The 17,283-nt window shown below is 45.1% G+C and overlaps 1 protein-coding gene across 1 annotated transcript in view; it reads left to right on the top strand.

Moving 5' to 3' along the window:
• Positions 1 to 4,166, top strand: part of F7 (coagulation factor VII) — a 53,336-nt gene extending 49,170 nt beyond the window's left edge. The window contains exon 8 of the mRNA XM_033949465.1: positions 2,667 to 4,166. Within this exon, the coding sequence (XP_033805356.1) occupies positions 2,667 to 3,244 (578 nt within the window). The 3' untranslated portion in view covers positions 3,245 to 4,166. The remainder of the gene's footprint in view (positions 1 to 2,666) is intronic.
• Positions 4,167 to 17,283: the final 13,117 nt, after the last annotated feature.

Genomic DNA, 17,283 nt, shown 5'->3' with positions numbered 1-17,283 from the left:
TGTTGGGTTTGTGAGATGACACGCTAGGAGATCCATTTGCGGGGTGGATGTTTTTTCAAGTATGTTTAGAGTTAGGGAATTCTTGATTATTATTGCTAGTCCTCCTCCTCTTTTTTTTTCTCTGCAGGTTACTGTTATTTTGTATCCTGGCGGGCATACTTCTTTTATTCTTGGGTCTGTGTCTGAGGTTAACCAGGTTTCAGTGAGGAACAGGCAGTCAAGTTTTTCTGTTTTTATCCAGTTTTTTATGTTTTCTGTTTTGGGTCCTAGAGCTCTGATGTTGACATAGGCACATGTAAGGGAGGTTGTGTCGGTCTGGGGAATGTGTGTTGTTTCCGGGTATATGAGTGTTGTGGGGGATGGATGAGATTTTGTTTTCGGAAGTGTTGGTCTTCTTCTCCAGGTAACAGTGATGGAGTGTTGAGTGCTGGCGTGGTGGTTCGAGTTTCTTGATGTGATTATTCTTCTGTTGGGATGTTGGAAGTTGGTTGTACTGGAGGATGTGGTTGCGGTGGGTAAGTTGTTTGCTGCTGCTTTCCAACTAGAAATGAGGAGGATTATCAAAAGGGTGGCTAGTGTGTGTGTATGCAGGAAGAGCTTCATTTTTTGATGTCTGGTTCGGGGTGTTAGGTAGAAGGAATGGTTCTCCCTTTGAGTCCCTGTTGGTTCGGGGTGTTAGGTAGAAGGAAAGGTTCTCCCTTTGAGTCCCTGTTGGATCGGGACACGCTCTTCTCCTCTCCTGTTTGCTTGTGCAGCAGAAAGGCTGCTCGCTGTTGGGGAGTTCTTTTTTAAGTCTCCCGGAGAATCTGTCGATGCGGGGGAGGGGCGGAGCAAGGGCTCCCACGCTCCTCTCCTCTCCTGTTTGCTTGTGCAGCAGAAAGGCTGCTCGCTGTTGGGGAGTTCTTTTTTAAGTCTCCCGGAGACTCTGGTGATGCGGGGGAGGGGCGAAGCAAGGGCTCCCACGCTCCTCTCCTCTCCTGTTTGCTTGTGCAGCAGAAAGGCTGCTCGCTGTTGGGGAGTTCTTTTTTAAGTCTCCCGGAGACTCTGGTGATGCGGGGGAGGGGCGGAGCAAGGGCTCCCACGCTCCTCTCCTCTCCTGTTTGCTTGTGCAGCAGAAAGGCTGCTCGCTGTTGGGGAGTTCTTTTTTAAGTCTCCCGGAGACTCTGGTGATGCGGGGGAGGGGCGGAGCAAGGGCTCCCACGCTCCTCTCCTCTCCTGTTTGCTTGTGCAGCAGAAAGGCTGCTCGCTGTTGGGGAGTTCTTTTTTAAGTCTCCCGGAGACTCTGGTGATGCGGGGGAGGGGCGGAGCAAGGGCTCCCACGCTCCTCTCCTCTCCTGTTTGCTTGTGCAGCCGAAAGGCTGCTCGCTGTTGGGGAGTTCTTTTTTAAGTCTCCCGGAGACTCTAGTGATGCGGGGGAGGGGCGGAGCAAGGGCTCCCACGCTCCTCTCCTCTCCTGTTTGCTTGTGCAGCAGAAAGGCTGCTCGCTGTTGGGGAGTTCTTTTTTAAGTTTCCCGGAGACTCTGGTGATGCGGGGGAGGGGCGAAGCAAGGGCTCCCACGCTCCTCTCCTCTCCTGTTTGCTTGTGCAGCAGAAAGGCTGCTCGCTGTTGGGGAGTTCTTTTTTAAGTCTCCCGGAGACTCTGGTGATGCGGGGGAGGGGCGGAGCAAGGGCTCCCACGCTCCTCTCCTCTCCTGTTTGCTTGTGCAGCAGAAAGGCTGCTCGCTGTTGGGGAGTTCTTTTTTAAGTCTCCCGGAGACTCTGGTGATGCGGGGGAGGGGCGGAGCAAGGGCTCCCACGCTCCTCTCCTCTCCTGTTTGCTTGTGCAGCCGAAAGGCTGCTCGCTGTTGGGGAGTTCTTTTTTAAGTCTCCCGGAGACTCTGGTGATGCGGGGGAGGGGCGGAGCAAGGGCTCCCACGCTCCTCTCCTCTCCTGTTTGCTTGTGCAGCAGAAAGGCTGCTCGCTGTTGGGGAGTTCTTTTTTAAGTCTCCCGGAGACTCTGGTGATGCGGGGGAGGGGCGGAGCAAGGGCTCCCACGCTCCTCTCCTCTCCTGTTTGCTTGTGCAGCAGTATAGTATAGTCTTTCCAATTTTTGGAGTTATTTCCACTTTAAATAAAAAGAACGTTATCTTATTTCATTAAGTGTAAATTTGCGGAAACGAAATTCTATGTTTTGACATTGTTTCAGATCATTGACTGAACCGTATCCACGTCATTCTCTTCTGGGTTGGGCTGAGAACTTTTCAGCATCCCATCGTAAAGACAGATTTGTGTAGGTAAAAAAAGAGTTATCCATTGAAAAAAGTTTATAAAATTGCCCCCCCCCCAAATAAACAATTAAAAAAGGGTAATGTAACAACCTCTCGCCCACACATCACCAGCACAAAATCTGAATGCCCACCTTCTCCATAAGCTTGGGCAATCTCATCTCCAAATCCAAACATGATATATTTATTTAGTTAATTTGTTTTCTAGTCCATTCTCCCCAAAGAGCTCAGAAAGGGTTACAGGTTAGCAAACATAATATACAGTTAAAAGGTTAGCACAAGTTATTTTGATACGTTTTTATCCTAATTTGATACATACTAGGGATCTAATATCAAAACATACCAATATAGAGATTACAATATGGCACAGTTACAGTGCAGGGTGTGTTTGTTCCTTTGCAGGTGAACATAGAATATCTGTGTCAGAAGGCACCGAAGAAGTAAGAAGAGTTACTAAAATGATATCCCATGAACACTATGTGGGGAAGCCAACCAACCACGACAATGACATAGCTCTCTTACAACTAGACCAGCCTGTTAACTTCACAGACTATGTCGTCCCATTGTGCTTGCCGGACAAACATTTTGCGGTGAAAGCACTGCTGCCCATCAGATATTCCACGGTGAGCGGATGGGGGAGGCTTTTGGAAAGTGGCGCCACACCAGATGTCCTCATGAAGGTGGAAATGCCCCGCTTAAAGACTCAGGATTGCATCCAGCACAGCAAACTGAATATTTCGGTAAATATGTTCTGTGCTGGCTACCTTGAAGGATCAATGGATTCTTGCAAGGGAGACAGTGGTGGCCCTCACGCCACAAAATACAAGAACACGTGGTTTCTGACGGGCATTGTCAGTTGGGGGAAAGGATGTGCTAAAATAGGTCAATACGGGGTTTATACACGTGTTTCAAAATACCTTGATTGGCTAGAAAGTAAGATGAAACCAGTGCATGAGAATCTATCCGTACAAGCTAGCTAGCAAATTGAAGATAAGCCACTAAAATTGATGATTTTTATTTGTAAGAATGTTGTTATGATTACAGAATGGGAGAAACTTTTATTAAAAAACAACCAAAATAGGGCTTTTCTGTAGTGTTTAGATTGTTCATATTGTGCTGCTGCCAGATCTTATGTATGGGAGAAGCCTGTACATACACTATAACCCTGAGGCCAACAATATTGGGGCTGACAAATTCAAGAATCTAATCTCAATCCCATTAATTTTTAATCCCATATGTCACTCTGACCACCTTTGCCTGGAGACGGAGGCAGTCATCTGCCTGTACCCTGATTCTGGCCAGTAGGTGGTGGTGATGAGAGATGATGGAGTCTTTCTCCCACCAATGGGCTATAAATATAGTGTCTACTTAATTCTGACACCCTACCCAACTCAAGTACTCACTTTACACCTCCTTGATGACAGCAAGCAGCACTGTTATGGAGCTATCCACTCTTCCCCCCCCCCTCCCCCCTCAATACATACACAGATGCACAATCCAAATGTTTAATCAGTTATTTGCATCTTTATTTTTTTTTAAAAAACTTTAGTTACTTTGCATCTGTTGAAAAAAACTTTCCTTTAACAAACTGAATTTCAAGCATTTCTGGCAACATGATTTCCAAATTATATTATCACGGCTTCTTTTCATGTAGTTTTAAAGATGGAATAAAAGGGTCTGAGGAAGAGAACTATACAGTCAAATCTCGGTTTGCGAGTAACCTGGTTTGCGAGTGTTTTGCAAGATGAGCAAAACATTCTCGCAAAACTTGTCTCGCAAACCGAGTGTTGACTCGATTTGCGGGCATCCCCTTCCCCCTCCCCCCGATAACCGGCATCGCTCCCCCCTCTCGCAAAGGCCCCGCCTTGCGAACCAGCACCCCCCACCCGAACAACTTAAACTTAACCCCCCCCTTCTGGCGCCAGCATGCAGCCCACAGGACGTGCCAGTGCCGCTAGAAGATCTTCCTGCTTCTGCCGGCCTTGAGCATGCATCTGCGCATGCTTAAGGGCTTCTAATTCTCCCTCTCGCTGAGATTCTTGGATATCTCCGAGAATCTCGGCGAGAGGGAGAATTAGAAGTCCTTGAGCATGCGCAGATGCATGCTCAAGGCCGGCAGAAGTAGGGAAGATCTTCTAGCGGCACCAGCACGTCCTGTGGGCTGTGTGCCGGTGCCAGACGGGGGAATAAGTTTAAGTTGTTCGGGCGGGGGTTGCCGGTTCGCGCGGATGGGGGTCTTTGCAAGTGGGGGGGGACGGAGCAGCGCCACTGGCCTCAGGAAGGGGTGGGAACGTATCAAAGCGAGTTTCCATTATTTCCTATGGGGAAACTCGCTTTGATATACAAGTATTTTGGTTTACGAGCATGCTTCTGGAACAAATTATGCTCGTAAACCAAGGTTCCACTGTAATTAGCTTTGGGCTTTAAAAGGAGTGGCCATGCTAGTCTGGTATACCAAAATTGACAAACAGATGGCACTTTATTGAGTCGCCAATTTACTAAGGCAGGAATTTTCTAGGACGCACCTCGAAAGCTCATGTCTCAATAAATTGGTTACTCTGTGTGTAAGGTATCACCTGCTGCAGTCAATTTTATATGAAATTACACCCCCCCCCCCTTCCACAAAACTGTAATAGCAGTTTTTAGTGCAGGCCGGCACGCTGAATGTTTTACACTGTTCCCGACACTCATAGAGTTCCTATGAGTGTCAGGAGCAGCGCAGAGCATTCAGCGTGCCGGCCTGCACTAAAAATCGCTATTGCAGTTTTGTAAAAGGGGAGGGGAGAGGTTAATTTCCTAATTCTGTTTCTTTATGGCTGCAAACTGACCACAAGGATTGGAGATCACATATGATTTGCATTATTTTAGTATATTTTTGATGTAATATGTATCCAAAAAGAAGTTGAGTATTTACAATATAAAACATGAGTGTACAGTAAGGTCAGTGTTTACTATAAATTAATCAGAATAATGCGACTCTCTGAAATAATTATATTACAAAGTAAAAACAAGCTATGTTAACACTAGTGCCTTTCTTTTTGTTCCAGGAGTTCCCACAGAATGCTTTAACTCAGTGTTTCTCAAGTCAGTCCCAGAAGAAAGGGAGGGAGGGGATATGGGAGGGGGATTTATACTCTTTATTATAAATTATAAATAAAATATTATTAATAGATGGTATTCTTACATGAAAACAATGTAATAAAGGGAGGGGAAAAAGGTTAATAATTTAAAAAATAATTGATAAAATCATTACAATATATATGTTATATAATTTTATAAGAAAAATAATTACAGTTATATGATATATAAAATCATAAGAAATATAAGATAAGAAATGTTATGTATAAAATACATTATAGAAATATCAAGTGTATTATTAAGATAATTGTATGAAAATTTATGCCACTTGTTGTTAAATGAAAAAAATCAATAAAAAACTTAAACAAACAAAGTCAGTCCCAGCGTACTTCCTTGCCAGTCAGGTTTTCAGGATATCCATGAGAGATATTTGCATACAATGAAAGCAGAGTATGCAAATCAATGTCATGCATATTCATTGTGGACATCCTGGAAACCTGACTGGTAAGGAGGGGGTACTTCAGGATCGACTTGAGAAACACTGCTTTAACTGAACATAAGAATAGCCTTACTGGGTCAGACTAATGGCCCATCTAGCCCAGTATCCCGTCTTCACAGTGGCCATTACAGGTCACACGTACCTGGTCAAAATCCAAATAGTAGCAACATTCTATGCTACCAATCCAGGGCAAGCAGTGGCTTTGCCCGTGTCGGTCTAAATAGCAGACTATGGAAAAGAGAAGCCCGGGAGCGATTAGTGGGGGGCAAGCATAAGGTGGGGGGAGCTCCGGGGGGACTAAGGCAGGATGGGAAGAAAGGGGCCAGGCAGGTGGAGGGGAGGGGCAGCGGGAGATTTTAAAACGGACTCTCCCAGTGTAGCCATTCCTTTTGCGGCGCGCCTGGGAGAGCAAACTCTCGCCCACCTGTACCCAAACTTGAGGAAGGAGGGTAGTCGCAGATGGCAGGGATGGTGCTTAAGAAAAAAAGGGGGTGGGATCCCAACACAAGCGGGGAGGGGGAACAGTTGGGAGGGGAATAGGATTGGCCGCTCTAAAGTGAGGGCTCCTACCCCCTCATGAATGAGAGACCCATCTTGGATGGAGGGGCAAGCAGAGGATGGACCATTGCTACCCGCAATTGCTTGGACGGTGATCAGGGGGGACAGCCAACGGGGCCCGGGATGCTTGGACGGCAGCTCAGGCCAAGTGGGAGTAGAGCATTCACTTGAATGGCGGTGCCTACTTATATGCAGTGCTGATGGACCCCCAGCTTGGGTCCCGCTTGGTAGGGTGGTAGACCCCTCCCCCAAGGGTGAGGCTAGTAGAAGTTAGGATGAGTTGAAGTACGGTATGTTCACATGTTAGTGTTATTTCAATGTTATCATGTTAATCATGTTATTTATGAACATAAATGTTGATTATGGTCAATGTTATAGCGTTGTAACCATGCTGCGCCCATAAATAAAACTTCTTTAGCGGAAAATTAACCATGGTGTCTGCCTCTGACTAGGGGGGGGGGGGTTGAGGGGAGAGAGAGGGGAGACAGGAGCCCCCGCTGAGGTCTCCCCAACCTTAAGCACAGCAAGGGTGAGTCAGCTACAGTATAATCTCATTATAACGGACTCGCTTATAACGGAACCTCGCCTCTAGCGGACAAGGTCCGTTGGTCCCGGCCGTGCACCATTATAAACATACAGAAAATCATTGCATATAGCAGACTCACATATAACAGACTTTTGGATATAAAGGACAACCAATTTGGTCCCCAAAGCCGCTTTTAGCTGTAGTTTTCTTCGGCTATAATGGACATGCAGGCTTTGCCTACAAGGCATGTGGCATGCCGGTGATATAGTATCAAAATGCAGCCAAGAAGAAAATGACAGAGTATTTTTCTTTCCAGTACAGTACGACATAATGCTTTAGAACAGGGGTGTCCAACCTGCGGCCCTGTGAAGTATTTTGTGTGGCCCCAGTTGAGGGCGATGCAGTGTTTTCCTCTGCTGCCCTCAGGTGTTTACCATCTTGCCGGCTCCCTCCTCTGTTTTGCTGCAGCGTTTGCACATTTGTGTGGCCCCAGAAACATTTTTTTCGGCCAATGCGGCCCAGGGAAGCCAAAAGGTTGGACACCTCTGCTTTAGAACATCTTTGTGTTCTGGCTTTGCAATCATTTTGTGCCATACCAATGTTTTGCTGAGTTTTGTTCTTGATGTTGCTGATATGGTTGTGCAGTGACTGTTGTTCATTGACTGAACGTTGTTTCAAGTTGACCTAAATAAAGTTTTTAAAAAATGCAACTCTGGATATAACGGACTGTTTTTCCAGGTCCCTTGAAGTCCATTATAACGAGATTATACTGTATTTATACTTGGGGCTCCTTTTACTAAGGTGCGCTAGCGTTTTTAGCGCATGCAGCATTTTAGCACGCGCTAAACCCGCGCTATGCTTCTAGAACTAATGCCAGATCAATGCTGGTGTTAAGGTCTAGTGCGCGGGGCAATTTAGCTTGCGCTATTCCACGCGTTGAGGCCCTAACGCACCATTGTAAAAGGAGCCCTTGGATTTTGGAAGTGTCATTGACATTCTTGGAATGTACTCCCATCTCAATTTGGAGATGGAGGCCAGGATTAGGTGACTGTTGTTTTGCTAGCTTACAGACCTCTGTAGCTGGTTTTGAACCCCAAACCCTGGAATCCAAAGGTTGTTGAGTTAACTACTACTACTTATCACTTATATAGTGCTGAAAGGCATACGCAATGCTGTACATTTTAACACTACAGTCAAATCTCGGTTTACGAGTGCACCGGTTTGCGAGTGCTTTGCAAGACGAGCAAAATATTCAGAAAATTGGCGCCTCGGAAACCGAGCTTGACTCGATTTATGAGCACCCCCCCCCCCCCGCGATCCAGCGTCCCCCCGCTCGCATCGCCCCCCCTCCCCCCGCCGCGATCTTGCATCCCCCACTCACCCAAACACATTCACTTACCCCCATCTGGCACCGGCACCAGCACCAACTCACAGGACATGCTGGTGCCAGTGCCCGAAGATCTTCCCTCTTCCTTGTGCTGGGCCTTGAGCATCTGCGCATGCTCAAGGCCTTCTAGTTCTCGCTCTCTGCGAGATTCTCCGAGGGAAGATCTTCGGGCACTGGCACCGGCATGTCCTGTACATTGGTGCTGGTGGGTAAGCGAATGTGTTTGGGTGGGTGGGTGGATGAGTGGGGGGTTGCCAGATTGCGGCAGGGAGAGCGACGTGAGCGGGGAAATGCCGGATCACAGGGGAGGGTGGAGCAGCGCTGGTGGCCTCGGGGAGGGGGGGTAAGGTAGAGCAGTGCCGGTGGCCATGGGAAGGGGGGGAGGAGGTGGAACGAATCAAGCGAGCTTCCCTTACATCCTATAGGGAAACTCGCTTTGATATACGAGTAAATTGGTTTACGAGCATGCTTCTGGAACGAATTATGCTCGTAAACCAAGGTTCCACTGTAGTCTGCTGTGGTGTTTGTTAATTGGATGGAATGTGCAGTTTGATTTGAAAGATTCAGCCCAATTCTTTTTTTTTTTTTTTTTTTCAACATTTGATTGATTTTTTTTAACACTAAAGTACAAAAACAACATTTTACAAATAAATAACAGTCCAATAAAGCATCATAATTGGCTGCATATTTCCCGTACAATACAATAAAGTCATGAGACATTAGTATTCTGGTTCCTACAAAACTTATCTAAAGGAGCGCAAGTCTTATTTAAACGCGTCCATAGGATAACATGCACATAAGAACATATGCATTGCCGCTGCTGGGTCAGACCAGTGGTCCATCGTGCCCAGCAGTCCGCTCACGCGGCGGCCCCCTAGGTCAAAGGCCAGTGCTCTAAATGAGTCCAGCCTCACCTCCAGTTGAGCAGGAACTTGTCCAACTTTGTCTTGTTAGCATTTGTCTCGCGCTAAAAAGCATAGCGCACCTTAGTAAAAGAGGGGGGTAAATATTCAAAGAAAGAGCGGATAAATTTGGCTGGTTATAGGCCAGATGCTACATGACAGGAGAAATGTCTTTTTTTTTTTTTTTTTCTACTTGAACAGTAAAAGCAGCTCTTAAATACAGGATGTTCAACTCAGAAGATGGACATTAATCTGTACATCTGACACGTACATTTCTCGAGTATTTTAGGACAGGCTGTATGTCGGCGGATCCTGTTGTAAAACACATGATAATGTACAGAAATAAATAGAAATAAAACAAAGCGAAAGGAATAAAGGTGATTCCTTTTTTATTGGACTAACAGTGCCTGGTTAGATTTGCTTTAAAGGTAACTCTTCGTTTTCAGATCAGAAATAAGCTTATTTTTTTAAATCTGAATAAGGGTTACCTTCGAAAGCTAATCTAACAATGCACTAACCCTACCCCCACTTTACAAAACTGTAGTGCGTTTTTTTTTTAGCGCCAGCCACGGCGGTAACAGCTCCAATGCTCATAGAATTCTTATGATTCCCAGAGCTGTTACTGCCACAGCCAGCGCTACAAACCATGTTACGATTATGTGAAATGGGGAGGGGGAGGGGATCATGAGAGGAGCCACCGCCGCGTCTTTCAACTAAAAAAATACAATATGGCAAGACGAGCAGGGAGCAGGCAGACCAAAGCTCCAACTTTAACTGCCAGTCTGACCTGCTCCCTGTTGAAAGACGCAGCGGTGGCTGCTCCATTATTGCCGTCGCCGCGATGTACGGACCCGCAGGTAGGAGCCGCATGCCCCTACAGTACTCTCTCCCTTCACCGCCGCCGTTCTTTCTTTCAAAGACGCAGCGGTGGCTACTCTCACGATCCCCGCCTGCGTCGGACTTCCGAAGCAGGTGGGGATCATGAGAGGAGCCAACGCCACGTCTTTCAACTAAAAAAAAAAATACTCGCTTTTAAAATCTTCAGGCGCCAGCGACGGCTTGCCGCACGCGCCCCAACTTCTCAACGCCAAGCGCCCTTTTAAATCTTCAGGACGAGTGGCGGCTTGCTGCACACGCCCTGACCTCCAAACCCCCCTGCCGGCATCTATTTTTCCTCCTCCTCCCTCTCGCATGCTCACAGCGTTTAAATGAAAAGCGCTGCGCTGTGCTGCCACTGGCCTCACCATCTCCTCTCTACTGCGGCCCGCCCTCTCACAACTTCCTGTTTCCGCTAGGGTTGGCCGCACTGTAGAGAAGACACCGAAGCCAGCAACAGCGCGGTGCAGCGCTTTTCTGTGAGGCAAGCAAATTTCTGTGGGGCATATGCACAGGGGGAACAGAAAATGAATGCTGCTGGACGGGGGAGTGAAAAGGAAGGGAACAGGGGGAGCAGGCAATGGGTGGGTGCACAGGGAAGAGGGGGAATGCTGCTGCTACACAGGGAAAGGGGAAATGCTGCTGCACAGGGAAGGAGGGAATGCTGCTGCTGTATAGGGAAGTGTGGGTGAATGCTGCTGTACAGGGAAGGGGTAATGCTGTTTCTGCTACACAGAAGGGGGAATGCTGCTGTTGCTGCACAGGGAAGTGGGGGAGGGGGAGAAAGGGAAAGGGGGCCAGGGAGCAATCTTGGTTTGCTTTGGGGGGAGACAAAAGGGGGCCATGGAGCGAGACAGAAAGATAGGCAGGCAGCGCACGAGAATGAAAAACAGACACACAGAAAGACAGCAGATAGGGAGAGAAACAGAAATAAAGAAACACAGACAGGAAAAGGGGGCCAGGAAGAGAAACAGACAGAAAGAAAGACAGACAGTGGGAGGGAGAGACACAGAAAGAAAGAAAGAAAGACAGATAGACATATTCTAGCACCCGTTAATGTAACGTGCTTAATGACTAGTTTGTTATAAAATCCTAAGAGCTGTATAGTATGTGGTAAACTATCTCACATGAAGGGTCACTCTGTCAGCTGAATATACCAACAAATCCCTTGATCCCATTTGTGAAGATAATGGATCCTCAAAAGGTGGGCTAATGTAACATCTTTACTAGCCAAACTCCTAAATCCTCATTAATCTGTCAACCACCTTTTTTTTTTGCGAATTCTTTTTTAAAATGTTTATAAAAGCACCTAGCTTTAGCAGAACTTATTTGTGAAACTAGGAGCCCTGTCCATACTCTGCCTCTGTGCATGCCTCCATGGAAGTATGTCCTATGCATTTTATATTTGCGTGTTCCCGATAGGCGATTTCACATATCTGCAGTTGCTACCAAAATTCCCCATTCACACTGCTATGTTTGTGTATTTGTGGACTGGCTCTTTAAAAAAATGAACTTTCTTTAATTTCACTTTCACCTCACAGTCAGGCTTTTGCTTCCAGATATGGCCCCCAAGCGTTCCATAGCATGAATCTAACCTAGGATTACTAGACGTCGGGATTTCCCCAGACATGTCCTCTTTTTCGAGGACATATCTGGGGGTCCAAACGGCTTTTCAAAGTCTGGCACTTTATCCAGGTTTTGAAAAGCCTCCTTCACATCGTGGCAGGCAGGAGGGCATCTACACATGGCAGCAGTGGGTGGGACCGGAGCGGGGCTAGGGCGGGATTTGGAGGTGGGACTGGGACATAACGGGTCAAAGATGGGTAGAACTGGGCGGGTCTAGGGGTCTGGATTTTACTAATGTCAAATCTAGCAACCCTAATCTAACCCTATTTTCCCAATAGGATCCATTGTTCACGTTCCGCGGTTTTGAGACACAACGTGTACTGCTGGAACCTAACCTCTATTTTCCCATAGACTCGGCATTTCATTATTTGCGATTTTGCAGTTTGCAAACATTTTGAAAGCCATACTGCTGAATAACAAGAACAAACCATTCACATTCAGAGCTCAAATTCAGGCACTGAAAAAAAATGAGCACTGAGCACTGTTTTAAAACCAGGGCTCTGAATTGCAAGCTAGTTGTATAGAATAGTGCCGAGATCTGTGCCCAGTGTTGGGCATGAAGATTTACACTAACTGAAACCTAGTGTAAATTCATACATGCACGCATTGTGAGTGAACGTCCCTGTCCACCCATGCCCCTCCCAAGACCATGCTCTTTTTTTAGCTGTGTGCTAAAAAATGTATACAAAACTATCATCATAAGCAATGTGTGATCTTAATCATTTATATAACTCTTCAATTTTTTTTATTTTTTACAGATCATCAGATGATGCAGTAATCCTTCATTTCTCTTTAAGGAAAAACTGCTTAAACCGTCATTGATCCACTTTTTGCTATCTTCATTTAATCTATAACATTTATTACTTTATAGTGTTTTTTTAGTGTTGTTATATTCTTCACTAAATCACTTATCTTTTAAGTTGCAGTGTTCAGTTATAACTGTTGGCTGGGGAGTCCTGCCGACATGTTTCACCCCTTGGGCTGTATCAAGGCCGTCCTCATCCAGGCGGATCAGTGCTTTGACAAGACTGGATCCAACTGGATGACAGTGAGCGGTATTAAATGGGGACGGCCTTGATACAGCCGAAACATGTCGGCAGGACTCCCCAGCCAACAGTTACAAATGAACATCTGATGGACTGTCCAGGAAAACTCAGACATATGGTAACCCTACACATGCAAATTGGATGCATGTCCAAATTTGTGCACACATTGTTTGGGTATTGTAAACATTTACTCAACTTACTTCGTCGGGACAGAGAGGGCAAGTTAGGTGGGGGGGGTAGCATTATATATTAAAGAGGACATCAAAACCACCAGAATTACAGATGTCAAATACACAGGGGAATCCCTCTGGGTAAACCTGGCAAGAGGCAGAGAAAAGTGCCTGTATCTTAGTGTGGTATACAGACCCCCTAGACAACTGGATGACATGGACACAGACCTAATTGAAGACATTGAGAATATCACTCTAAGGGGAGACACTGTACTACTTGGGGACTTCAATATGCCTGATACAGACTGGGGCACACTTTCAGCGACAACCAGCGCTAGTAGGAGGTTATTAAACTCCATAAAGGGAGCCCGTCTCAAACAAATGGTGATGGAGCCCACTAGGGCCCAGGCAATCCTCGACCTGGTACTCACCAACGGGGAAAGCGTATCAGAGGTCTCAGTAGGAGATACGCTAGCCTCCAGTGACCACAACATAATATGGTTCAACCTTAGGAAAGGCTTCCCTAGATCAAACACGAAAACAAAGGTACTCCATTTCCGCGGCACAGACTTCGCACGCATGGGAGATTTCGTACATCGGACGCTGCAGGACCAAGTGGAGACCGATAATGTAGAAGATAAGTGGTTAACACTGAAATCAACCATACATGAAGCAACTAGCCGCTTCATAAAATCAGTAAATAAACGACAAAGAAACAATAAACCCCAATGGTTCACCGCAGAGATCTCACACCTTGTTAAGGAGAAGAAAAAAGCATTTCTTTCCTACAAACGTACGGAAACAAGAGAAGCCATCATGGAATATAGGACCAGATCTACAGCGGTCAAAACAGCAATTAGGGAGGCCAAACTTCGTGTGGAGGAAACTCTAGCAAAGAACATTAAGAAGGGGGACAAATCCTTCTTCAGGTATATTAGTGATAGGAAAAAGAACACAGACGGGATAGTACGCCTTATCAAACGGGATGGGAATTACGTGGAAGCAGATTCAGATAAAGCCGAACTACTGAACGAATACTTCTGCTCTGTCTTCACTTGCGAGGCACCAGGACACGGTCCTCAGTTAGAGGCTAAGTCAAATGCGAACGACCCATTTCAGAATTTTGAGTTTACACCAGGTGAAGTTTACAGTGAACTGTCAAGACTAAAGGTAAATAAGGCCATGGGACCAGACAATCTGCACCCAAGAGTGCTCAAGGAGTTGTACGATGTCCTGGCGATACCGCTAGCTGCACTCTTCAATCTCTCCCTAAGCACGGGAAGAGTACCCTTGGACTGGAAAACAGCCAACGTCATTCCTCTACACAAAAAGGGTTGCAGGGCAGAGGCTGCGAATTACAGGCCGGTGAGTCTCACATCAATAGTGTGTAAACTCATGGAAACTTTAATTAAACGCAAATTAGACACGATCCTGTCTGAGGGAAATCTACGGGATCCCAATCAACATGGATTCACCGGGGGTAGGTCCTGCCAATCTAATCTCATCAGCTTCTTTGACTGGGTGACAAGGAAGCTAGACTTGGGAGAGTCTATGGACATCGTGTACCTGGATTTCAGTAAAGCATTTGATAGCGTCCCACACCGCAGGCTGTTGAGCAAAATGAAATCGATGGGGTTAGGAGAAACACTAACTACTTGGGTCAATGATTGGCTAAGTGGAAGACTACAAAGGGTAATGGTAAACGGTACCCTCTCTAAAACATCGGAGGTGACCAGCGGAGTACCGCAGGGTTCAGTCCTGGGCCCACTCCTTTTCAACATATTCATAGGGGATCTGACTCAGGGGCTTCATGGTAAAATAACATTATTCGCCGACGACGCTAAACTATGCAATATAGTAAGGAAATGTACTTTACAGGATAGTATGGCACAGGACCTGCTTACATTGGAAAGATGGTCCTCGACCTGGCAGTTGGGCTTTAACGCTGGGAAATGTAAGGTTATGCACCTCGGTAGCGGTAATCCATGCAGAAATTACACCTTGAATGGAGAAACTTTAACTTGTACTTCGGCGGAACGAGACCTAGGAGTAATCATCAGTGCAGACATGAAAACTGCCAATCAAGTGGAGAAGGCTTCATCTAAAGCAAGGCAGATGATGGGATGTATCAGTAGAAGCTTTGTCAGCAAGAAGCCTGAAGTCATAATGCCATTGTACAGAACCATGGTGAGACCTCATCTGGAATACTGTGTACAATTCTGGAGGCCACATTACAGTAAAGATGTGCTCAGAATCGAATCGGTTCAACGGATGGCCACCAGGAGGATCTCGGGGCTAAAGGGTCTCTCGTACGAGGAGAGACTAAACAAACTACAGCTCTACACTCTAGAAGAACGTAGGGAGAGAGGAGACATGATTGAGACATTTAAATACATCACGGGACGTATCGAGGTGGAAGATGATATCTTCTTTCTCAGGGGACCCTCTGCCACTAGAGGGCATGCGCTCAAACTCAGAGGCGGGAAATTTCATAGCGACATCAGGAAGCATTTCTTCACAGAAAGAGTGGTTGACCGTTGGAATGAGCTTCCAGCGCAGGTGATCGAGGCCAGCAGCGTGCTGGACTTTAAGAATAAATGGGATACCTATGTGGGATCCCTACGAGGGTCGAACTGGAATATGGGTCGCTAGGTATAGACTTAAGAGGATGGGTCAGTAGGGTGGGCAGACTTGATGGGCTATAGCCCTTTTCTGCCGTCATCTTCTATGTTTCTATGTTTCTATGTTAAGTAACAGAAGTGTAAATGTTAGCACCTAGTTTATAGAATTGCCTGTTTATGAATAAATATTTACAACAGCTCTTAGGCATACACACATTTATTGAGCTCCTTGTGACCTTGGACAAGTCATGTAACACTCCATTGCCCCAGGTACATTAGTCAGATTGTGAGCCCACCAGGACAGATAGAGAGAAATACTTGAATGTAAACCACTTAGGCTATGTGGGCTATAAATACTAAATATAAAATAAGTATAAAAATATAATTTATGCACACACATGTACATATGTATATACTTTATAAAATATGCGTATAAAAGCTAATCTTTGCCCACACCTTCCCCGGGAACATCTCTGCTCAGTCCCAGTAAAATTCAAGCACATATAGGTTTATATGCACATGAACTAAAATACATATTGGGAGGCGCCCTCTACTGACTGAACCTGAAATGATATCTGTAATGATAGCAAAACAGGAAATAGGACTTCGCCATCACATTCAGTGGTGCAGCACTTATTTTCATGGGTGGACACTAGTTTGCTCATTTTCCCTAGTTTCAACAGCCCTGTGATTTTTGTTTGTGTTTATTCTGTGGACATTACTGAGATAAGTTTCCCAGAAATCTAAAGTTCAGCACATTAACTCCTGCTTCTGTTTTGCAATCAAGCCTTCCCTAATCATGACTGTGGCTTTGAGACTGATTTATCTGTCGCATGTTGTCTATGAAACTTGCTAGAATTTCTTGTAATTCTCAGCATAAGTAGATTTTTTCTTTTTTCCCCTCATATTTCAAATAATTTCTATTGTACATATTTTAGAAACATGCAATACCGCCACATCAATAATAATAAAACCCTTAGCGCGCATGCGCACTTGAAACTCCGTGCCTCCATGTTTTTTGTTTTTAAATTCTTTATTCATTTTTGCATATTACAACAAGTGTATTAGATAAAATCATATGAACTTATAAATAACACTTGATTAACTCTCATATAACACATTAAATATAACATTTCATTACATATTTATATTATATAATATCTTGAATATTATGATTACACCTTATATCTAAACAATTATTATTAAACAGAAACCCTCCCATCCCATCCCCTCCCGTAACAGAATTTCATACAATACATTGAGACTATTGACACATTCATATGCATTATGAGATAAATGAAAATAATACCCACCCTTTTCCCTTCTGTCAAATATCTTACCTTGGGAAAATGTTATCATTCATTACAAAAGTCTGTTAATGGTCTCCATATTTTCTGAAATTTATCAAAATATCCTTTTTGTGTTGCTATTGTATGTTCCATTTTATATATATGGCATACAGAATTCCACCAAAAGTTATAATTTAATCTGTCATAATTTTTCCAATTGTATGTTATTTGTTGAATTGCTACTCCAGTCAAAATAAATTGTTGTTATTTGACGAAATTTGACTCTTTGCTCTCATTGCCGTGCCAAATAAAATAGTATCATATGTCAAGGCTACCGGATTTTCCAACATCCTATTTATTTGAGGCCAAATTGATTTTCAAAATAATAGTATGAACGGACAATAGAATAAAAGATGATCTAATGTTCCAGCTTCAAGATGA

The sequence above is a fragment of the Geotrypetes seraphini genome, chromosome 6, assembly GCF_902459505.1.
Source record: "Geotrypetes seraphini chromosome 6, aGeoSer1.1, whole genome shotgun sequence".
In the NCBI taxonomy this organism is placed as follows: Eukaryota; Metazoa; Chordata; class Amphibia; order Gymnophiona; family Dermophiidae; genus Geotrypetes; species Geotrypetes seraphini.
Note: the sequence above shows the minus strand (reverse complement) of the source record. Positions and strands in the feature narration are given on the sequence as shown.